The sequence below is a fragment of the Penaeus japonicus genome, unplaced genomic scaffold, assembly GCF_977035675.1.
Source record: "Penaeus japonicus unplaced genomic scaffold, GWHDUDI00000001_assembly GWHDUDI00000029, whole genome shotgun sequence".
Taxonomy (NCBI): Eukaryota; Metazoa; Arthropoda; class Malacostraca; order Decapoda; family Penaeidae; genus Penaeus; species Penaeus japonicus.
The window spans coordinates 1,146,376-1,156,375 of NW_028234431.1; the positions used below are offsets into that span (position 1 = coordinate 1,146,376).

Consider the following 10,000-nt stretch of genomic DNA (forward strand, 5'->3'; position numbering starts at 1 on the left):
TATCTACACTTGACGCGGGCTTCCTTCATTCTTGTCCCGGTCCTTCCTTCTCTCTTTAGAAACCTCCTTCCCCCTGCTATGCCCCCCCCCCCCCCTCTCTCTCTCTGTCTCATTAGCATCCCTTCTTCATCTTGCATTTTCTATGTCTTCATTAACATTCTTCGGTTATTCAGGGGGTCTTAGTTTTCGAATATATTTTTCTTTTCTTTTTTTTCTCTCTTTCTGTCCTTCTTTCTTTCTCTCTTTTTTTTCCTCATTCTTTTCTGTCTCTCTGCTACATCGTCTATGAAAATCCATCTTTACCTTCGTCTATCTCCTTCATTCCACTCCCACAGACACACACAAATACACACGAATAGTTCGCACCTCCACACAATCATTCCCCTTTGCGTCATCTCCCCTGTCCCTCTCTCTCTCTCTCTCCCTCTCGTTTCCTCCGTTTCTCTCTCTGTTTCCCTCTCTCTCTCTCTGATCCAATAGCGAGGGTGAGGTACTAGGTCAAGGACAAGGCTGGAAAGGGGAATAAGGAAGAGGGAGAGGAAGAGGGTCAAGGCCAGGCGTAAAGGAGATGGACAGGAAACACAGAGGAGAGAGAGAGAGAATGAGAGAGAGAGAGAGAGAGAGAGAGAGAGAGAGAGAGAGAGAGAGAGAGAGAGAGAGAGAGAGAGAGAGAAAGAAGAGTAAGAGAGGAATGAGTGAGGGTTAGATGGATGAGAGGCAAATGGAGAAGAGAGTGGAATAAAATAGAATAAAGGGAGAGGGAAAGAGGAGGAGGATAAAAGACGGGATAGAGATATGCAGGCGACACGGAGAGTGGAAGTGCGAATATCAAAATCAAATCAAAGAATGGGAAGAGAAAGGGGGAAGGATGAAGAGAGGGACAGAGGGCAGATAAGTAACATACATGTGATAACAGGTGAAGGAAAGACAAGTTGTAAAATATTAGAGATAGTATAATAATGGAAAGAAGGATTGGGGGACATATGTATATAAATACATACATACATATATATATATATATATATATATATATATATATATATATATATATATATGTATGTATGTATGTATATGTATATAGGGATAATATATAAATTATATATATATTATAATATATATATATATATTACATATATATATATATATATATATATATATATATATATATATAAATATTATATATATATATATATATATATATATATATATATATATACATACATATATATATATACATACATATATATATATATATATATATATATATATATATATATAAAAGAGATAAAAGGAGAAAAAGAAAAAGCGATAAAAAAAACTGGCGACAGAGACGAAAGAAGAATGGCACAAAAAAAAGAAAAAAAAAGAAAAAAAAGACCTATACATAAATGAAAAATATATATATATGAATGAAAGAACTGAAAAAAAGTCACAGATACAGAAATACAATCTGGAAGGCAGAGGTAATAGTAGAAGTAAATTCCTTTAAAAAAGTGTGTAGAAGAGGAAAGAACAGAAAATGATAAACAAATAGGAATATCTAATAATAATATATACAAATTAAAAGGTAAAGGAGAAGAGGAAGGTGAAGAAGGAGGAGAAGAAGAAGAGGAAGAGGAAAAGAGGAGGGAGGAGGAGGAGGAGGAGGAGTTAGAAAAAGAAGAAAAAGAAGAAGAGGAGGAAGAAGAGGAAAAAGAAGAAGAGAAAGAGGAGGAAGAAGAGGAAAAAGAAGAAGAAGAAGAGGAGGAAAAAGAAGAGGAAGAAGGAGAAGAAGAAGAAGAAGAGGAAAAAGAAGAAGAGGAGGAAGAAGAAGAAGAAGGAAAATCTAAGAAGGAAGCATTATGACAGGTGAAAAAAAGTACACGACAAATCATGCCGGCTGGAAGCACTAAATATCTATTCCATTTTTTTGAGACACGCATCGATAACAGCAAAGGAAGATTACAGTACATAAAGATAACTAAAGGGTGCGGAGATAACAAGTCGAACCTAACCGAAAAATGGAGCGAGATAGGAAAAAGGCAGAAAGAGAAAAAACGAGATAAGAAAAAGGGGGAAAGAGAGAGAGAAAAAAAAAGCGAGATGGGAAAAAGAGGGAAAGAGAATAAACTAGATAGGAAAATGGGAGAAAGAGACGAGATATGAAAAAGGGAGAAAGAGAGAAAAAACGAGATAGGAATAAGGGAGAAAGAGAAGAAAAAAACGAGATAATAAAAAAGGGAGAAGGAGAGAGAGAGAGAAAAAAAAACAGATAAGAAAAGAGGAGAGACAGATAAGGAGAATTCAAAGCGGATGGAATAATGTAATAAACCTCCTTCTTTTTTCCTCTTAACCCCCTCCCCTTCCCCTCCCCCCCCTTCCAAAATATACGTATGATACATTATCAAAGCAAGACGTTGCCGCAAAAGATGATGCCGCCAAACCAGTAAAAGATTTTTTTTTTTTTTTTTTTGACAAAACGCAAAAAAAGAGGTGATTAGTTAGATTGGTATATAGATAAAGAGACAGAGAAAGAGAAAGAAAGAGAGAGAGAGAGAGAGAGAGAGAGAGAGAGAGAGAGAGAGAGAGAGAGAGAGAGAGAGAGAGAGAGAGAGAGAGAGGGGGGGGAGAAAGAGAGAGCATGAGAGAAAGAGAGAGAGAGCAAAATAATGACACGCAAAGAGAAGGAAGAACATTTTGACGAAGAAAAAGAAGAAGAAGAAGAAGAAAGGAGAGTGGTTACAAGACGAAAGTGAAGAAGGAGAGTTGTGAGCAAGGAAGACTGCTCTAGGAGATGAAAGGTCGACTGTTAGGGGGTGGGAGGGGGGGGGGCGAGATGGGGTAGAAGGAGAGATGGGGGTGGAGAGGGAGTGGAGGGAAGGGAGGAGAGGGAAGGGGGCTCCGTCCGTTCGTCAGGAGATGGGAAGAAGGGAGAGAGGAGGAGGGGGAAGAGTAGGAGGAAGAGGAGGAGGGGGAAGAGGAGGAGGAGGAGGAGGAGGAGGAGCAGGAGGAGGAGGAGGAGGAGGAAAGGAGGAGTCGAGCGAGGGAAGACGCGACTACAATAGTAAAAGAGAAACTATAAACCAGACGAACGGGAGAAGGAGGGGGAGGGGGAGGGGGAGGGGGGGGGGGGAGGGGAGGTGTGGGGGGGTTGGGGGGAGAGTAGAAGAAACGCGAAAGGGGGCAATAAATAAGTCTCGGGAAACAAACAAAGGGGGAATTTCTGGGGAGAGAGAAGAGAGGAGGAGGTCGGGGCTTGGCCATCCAGGGTGGAATAAATCAATGAGGGCGCAGCTGGGAACAAGAAGGAAAGTGTTAGCGGCCCACTAAAGTTGCCGAGTAACTATGGCGCAGGGTCCTACACCCGATACACGTCGGGACGATCGCGAACGCCCGTGCCCTCCCTACCCACGCCTCTTCTCCAAGCACACGCAGGCACACACACAGACACACACACACGCACGTACACGCGCCCCCTTGGTACACACAGCCAACCCATTGCGTGCCGATTGATCCTTTCCGTCAAACAGTTTCGAGACAAAAGTATTAAATATCGAAAAACACGCAGCGAGCCCTGGCGCTTGCAACAAGCACATGACGCTACCATGTGACTGAGGAACTAGTGGCCGCTGTTGCTGCAGATGCCAAATGTCCCTCTATTGATTCGGAGGCCCTGCCATACCTTCCTGCACGTCTTCGCTCTTAATTTCTCATTTTCCTCCGCCGTAGAGGCGCTTCCACAGGCGGCCACCACGCTCACCACAGGCCTACCACAGCGGTGCGACATATCCCCAGCAAGCACTGGCTGCCTGCCTGGCTACCTTGACTTACACTGGCAGCCTTACACTCCACACAACCCGTTTCTAAGGCTTCCCTTTCATATGCCTTCGTGTATGTGCTGTCGCTGTGTGCGAAATTTCATATAAAACTGGACACTTGCCAGCTTTCTCATGCACTCACGGAGACCCGAGTGCAACGCCATCGTGCAAGCAGTACCTGTCAGAGCAACAGACGCAACGGAAGCTGCCATTAAAGAATCTTGCCCGTTCTAACCCGGTCAGACTTTCATTACGGACGAGCGTAAGTCATTGTCGCAAATTCGTCCACGGATCCTAAAGCAAGGAGCTGCGGGGCAACAAGACTGACTAGTGCCACGCACGGGGGAAAAAAAACGAAAAGCGAAAAAGGAGAGAGAGAGAGAGAGAGAGAGAGAGAGAGAGAGAGAGAGAGAGAGAGAGAGAGAGAGAGAGAGAGAGAGAGAGAGAGAGAGAGAGAGAGGAAACACACGTATAAAAGAAAGTACATATCTATATATAATAAAACATAGAAAAAGATAATAGAGAACTACGCGCCGTGTATTTTCTCATTTTTTTACGTATATAAAGTCGCCCATAAAAATTCCCCCGTAGTAAACTCCGGCGTTCGACATTCGACACCGCGAGTGCTTGAGTGTTGGGGCCCAGATAGGGGGCACGCAACCTTGGGCTGCTCATGGCCGAATGCAGGGCTAGTGGCCAAGTACACCAATGCACTCGCCGACCAAGGCTCTCTCTGCGACTGTACTCTCCTCGCAACATGTTGTTTAGGGCTCGCAATACCCGTTCTCTCTCTCCCTAAGGATTTGGCTGGGGTTCAGCTCGCCACGGGAAAATTCTCTCTCTCTCTCTCCCTCTCTCTCTCTCTCTCTCTCTCTCTCTCTCTCTCTCTCTCTCTCTCTCTCTCTCTCTCTCTCTCTCTCTCTCTCACTCTTTCGTCTCATTCTTTCCCCCTCCCTCATCTATCTTCCCTCTCTCTTCCCAACCTTCTCGCAACGGAGATATCATATTAACAATTCTGACCACACGCTCCCTGCCATCAGGTTGTTAAATGTGCGTCAATAATACACTAACTTGCAACTTATTCTTTCAAATGAAGTCCAATTTGAGCTAAAAGTATTTACACAGCGGTGTGTGTGTGTGTTTGTGTGTGTGTAACAGCTTCGCTAACACTGCCTGACAAAGGTATTATACTGACAATGCTAATTATAATTACTGATACGAAACCATCTCGGTCCTAACTGCATTCAGTCCCAATCAGACAAACAAGCAAACGAAACACTCATGACAAGCGACGGATTGCAGCAGCCCCGACTCCTTGACCCCCCCTCCCCCTTCCCCCCTCCTCCCCCTTCTGCTTCCTCCCTTCTCTCTCTCTCTCTCTCTCTCTCCTTCTCTCCCTCTCCTACTCCTACTCCTTCTGCTGTTCTACCTCCCTCCCTCCCCCCACCCATCCTATCCTCAGCCCCTTCCCCTCCTTCTTCCTTCGTCCTTCTACTTCTCCTCGCCTCTCCCTCCCACTCCTTCTACCCTCCCCTACCCCTTACTCCTTCCATCCCTCCAACTCCCCCCCCCCACTCTACCTCCTACGCCTCCCACCCGCACCTTCCACCCCCCTCCCTCCCTCCACCTTCCACCTCCTCCCTCCACCTTCCATCCCCCTCCCTCCCTACACCTTCAACCCCCCCACTCTACCTCCTACGCCTCCCACCCACACCCTCCACCTTCTTCCTCCACCTTCCACCCCATCCCTCCACCTTCCACCCCCTTCTCCCCCCACCCACCCTCCCGCTCCTTCCACCCCCACCCTCCGCCCTTAAAAAAAAAAAAAAAAAAAAAAAAGTCCCCCTCCTACACGCTCTTTGCTTCTTATATATGGGAGCTTCAGGAATGCCGGCAAGAGAGAGAGAGAGAGAGAGAGAGAGAGAGAGAGAGAGAGAGAGAGAGAGAGAGAGAGAGAGAGAGAGAGAGAGAGAGAGAGAGAGAGAGAGAGAGAGAGAGAGAGAGAGAGAGAGAGAGAGAGAGAGAAAGAGAGACACACATTTTGACTTCGTAAAACAGGTCTGGCTGCCGAATGCGTTCAAATGGACGCCACCCACGACCTGTTAGGGGGGGATGGAGGGGATGGAGGGGGGGAAATTTCACAAGTACTGGTATCCCTCCCCCTCCTCCCTCCCTCCCACTACCCCCTTCCCCCCCTCCCTCCCTCCCACATCCCCACAGCCGTCACTTCCATGGCCGTTATAATTTCCCTCGCAGTATAAAACGTTTGAGGAACACTTAATTGTCTCTTTGCATGACAGGGGGGGCTAATTATTTTTCCCCCCAAGTTAAATAGCGAATTACATTAATCAGTCTCCTGCTGCGAAGATGAGAGGATATTGATGGATATTATATTTTTGTGTTTGGGTGTGTCTTTGTGTTCGTCTGTGTGTGTTTGTTTGTGCGTGTGTGTGTGTGTGTGTGTGTGTGTGTGTGTGTGTGTGTGTGTGTGTGTGTGTGTGTGTGTGTGTGTGTGTGTGTGTGTGTGTATCCGTAAGTATTGCTGTTCGACGTGTTTGATACATTGAGACATGGCGGCTGGTTCGCTTCAAACCTCAAAAGTCAGTGTTCTGTTCCGCGAAGAGAGATAATTTGTGCCTTTTTTTTTATTCTGGTAAAACAAACTGCTTCCGCTCCTTTTGCAGACGCTTACTTTAAAATAGTTTTCTTTTCGTTCTTAAAAGAAGAGAGAATACTCCGCGAGAAGATAACTATGGGGACATGGCTGCAATTTAGGTAACAGTTCTTCAAGGTGAGACAAGTTCCTTATCAGTAAGCTCTCTCTCTCTCTCTCTCTCTCTCTCTCTCTCTCTCTCTCTCCGTCCTTCTCATTCTAATTCTCTTCCTTCTCTCCCTATCTCTCCACCTTAACCTCTCTCTCTTCTTACTCCCACCATCTCCCCTCCCCCCTCTCGTCCTCCCGCTTACCTCTCACCCCCCACCCCTCCTAGTTCTCACCCTCTCTCCCTCTTCTAGTTCTCTCCCCCCCCCCCTCCCCCCCCCCCCTCCTAGTTCTCACCCTCTCTCCCTCTCCTAGTTCTCCCCCTCTCCTAGTTCTCTCCCTCCCCCCCCCCTCCTAGTTCTCACCCTCTCTGCCTCTCCTAGTTCTCTCCTCCCCCCTCCTAGTTCTCACCCTCCCTCCCTCTCCTAGTTCTCTCCCTCTCCCCTTCCTACTTCTCACCCTCTCTCCCTCTCCTAGTTCTCTCCCTCCCTTCCCCCCTCCCTCCTCCACTCCCTCCCTCTCCCACCCCCAATTCTTGCAAAAGCAGAAAGCAAAATTAACACCATATGTTAAGTCTGGAAGGGGTCACCCTCAATGCATATACGGTCAGCCGAGGCGCGTTACTTGCATACAGACCACTTACTTCCTCATTGGACGAAAGAAAAAAGAAAAGGAAATAAAAGAAAGAAAAAAAAAACAAGAAACGAATGAATGGAGGAAGATGAATAAGAGAAATAAGAACGATGATGAAAAAGGAATAACGAGTGAGCTTGCTTCTGGGAACCGGAATTGGAATGCTAAAGTCTTAATTCCAAATAAGGAAATAGTTCATGAAAGTGTGTTTCTTCAGAGAGTACAGAATGGACACTTGTACATCTGATACCGCTGTACTATCGTTGCTATGGATTTATGATATTGTAATAACAGAAATAATACTTGTAATACTTATAACACTAGGTAATTCCGATAACTACCACTGCATTTAGTAGTAATAGTAATAATTGTTATAATGTCAATAACATTCCTAGTTTAATAACAATGATGGTTATTATCACAATAACGATAATGAAAAATAATATAACTAGCCATAATAATCATGATCGTGATATTAAAATAATGATAATGAAAGTAACTATTGAATATAAAAGTTATAGAAAAAGGAACAAATACGAAAATGATGGGGATGATAATAATTACAATTATTAATTATAATAATTAAAATGATAATAACAGTAGCAATAATATAAAAAATGACACTTAAAATAATAGAAATATCAAATAAATATTACTATTACTACTACCAAAATAAATCGTAAGCAAAAACTTAATCCTTTCAAAACCATAATAATAAAAATATTAGTAGTAGTACTAACTACAACACGAATAACTATTAGTTTTACCACCCTTAATAGCGATGATTATAAAAACTATTATTATATTAAAACCGTAGGATATAATAGCAATAACAGGTAATAGCATAAACGGTCGTGACAATCTTAATAATAGTAATAGTCATAATGACACCAATGTCCATTAAAAATTATATAATAAGAATAAAATTAATGAAAGGAAAACTACGATCGCCATTATTACCATCACCAATAAAAGAAATATCAATCAAGTAATAGCCATTCTTGGAAAAACAAGATCAAATACTTGATGATGATAGCAATGAACTTGCGTTAATGAAAGCGAAGATTTATGGGACCCAAGCATTCTTGCCAATAAATGACAGGTGCCCCCAAGACAGCAGAGCAAGTTTCCAGACCACTAGTAAGAGAGAGAGAAAAAAAAAGAAAGAAAAAGAAGAGTGAAAAGAGACTTCAAAAAATTACAGAATCAGCAAAGGAAAAAAAATGAGGGAGACTTCAAAAAAATACAGAATCAGCAAAGAAAAAAAAAATGAGGGAGAGCAAGAAAGAGAGAAAGAAGAAATGAAAACGCAAACCGCACAAGCTTAAAACCCCATCATCATTACCAGTGTTTAAAAAAGGAATCCCATTAGTGCTTTAAACAAATGGAAATTGTCGGAACACCAGAAGCGCCTGCGAATTTCCACCACCGAACTGTTAACGAACTCTTCAAAACTGCAGTGTTTACGCAGATCACGGCGCTCTCCTTCCACCCGGCAGCACCTCGGAGGGAGACACTCAAGGAGGACCTCGTGCTCGACTTCCTTTTTGCTTGGCCTTCCTCGAGACGGTCCTACGGCGGCGGCTAGAGGGCCTTGTAGGACTCCTCGCGTCACACACTCCCTTCCACTGGGCTAAGGTTAAAGAGCAAGCGACTGAACGAGCCAACGAGCGGATGAGCGTTGCCCGTAGCGGAGTCCTCGGCCGTTCGTCTTGTGTCCCGGCCGCTACCGCCGCTACCACCGCTACCGCCGCTACCGCCGCCGCCGCCGCCGCCGCCTGCTTGTCTCGGGAGCACCGGAGACCACTGTACTCTCTCACCACGCTTAACCCCCGCTACTGATAACGTAATTCCGTGCAGAACGAGTGTGTCCGCGCCGCTCTCCCGTCTCGGCGTCCTGACGGCTCCCCGGCGCAGGGCCTTCCCCGCCGCGGCCGCTTAGTGTCCGCGGACGGTGCCTGTAACATCCCGCTCGGCCCCAGTGTCGAGGTCACCGTAGATCATGACGAATCAATAAACTGCGACCGAGACGCGGCTCCAGATAAACTGAACTTTGCTTAATATTCTTTCGCCAGGACGCCGCTCGCCGCCTCGGATTCGCCCGCCGAACGCATGACGCTTACAAGCAAACTCACCTCCCCTTCCCCCACGCAAGATCCCCCCCCTCCCCCCCCTCTCTCTCTCCCAACCCCCTGCACACTGGAGTGGAAGAGCGGCCGAGATCTTACCTGCGGACGGTCGTGCTTGCAAGCAGCCACACAACCATAGCTCCCCTCCAAGCCCCGCCAGACGGACCCTAGCCGAGACGGCGGTGGCGGCGGCGTAGAAAACGTGCACAACCACCACCACGCCAGCTTCAGCCTCGCTGGCTCGCGGGGGCACATTCTCCATTCAGCAGCAGCACCAGGCAGCCGTGCGCCCGCCCCCCCCCCTCCCCCTCCCTCCCCCGACCCCCAGCCTCTACCCTTTGCAACGAAAAATGTCGAGAATGTGATGCTCCGTTCCACCCAGATATATACAGTCCGCAAATGCCGATGCTGTTAAATTTCGTACCTGTGTTTTCCTTTTCTTTCCCTCATTTCTTTTTTTTTTTTTTCATATACATCTCCACTTTTATGGCAACGAAAAAAAAGAGAGAGAGAAAAAAAAAGAAGAATCAGAGCTCGCGGAGTTACGGTCAACTTTCTCGGGAAGGTGAAATTAAAACTTTGCACTATTACCAAGCAGAGGTAGAGAGAGGAGAGGAGAGAGAGAGAGAGAGAGAGAGAGAGAGAGAGAGAGAGAGAGAGAGAGAGAGAGAGAGAGAGAG

The 10,000-nt window shown here is 45.7% G+C and overlaps 1 protein-coding gene across 22 annotated transcripts in view; it reads right to left on the reverse strand.

The window, feature by feature from the left end:
* The window catches only part of LOC122251209 (uncharacterized), a 121,956-nt gene that overhangs the window by 46,024 nt on the left and 65,932 nt on the right, over positions 1-10,000 (reverse strand). For 3 of the 22 annotated variants that reach the window (XM_086554475.1, XM_086554474.1, XM_086554473.1), the window contains exon 1: positions 9,420-9,597. The exons of 18 other annotated variants lie outside the window; for them this stretch is intronic. In XM_086554475.1, coding sequence (XP_086410601.1) covers positions 9,420-9,582 — 163 coding nt within the window. In that variant the 5' untranslated portion in view covers positions 9,583-9,597. Of the gene's footprint in view, positions 1-8,536; positions 9,324-9,419; positions 9,598-10,000 lie in introns of those variants that run through there. One more of the 22 variants, XM_086554493.1, reaches the window with a different exon arrangement.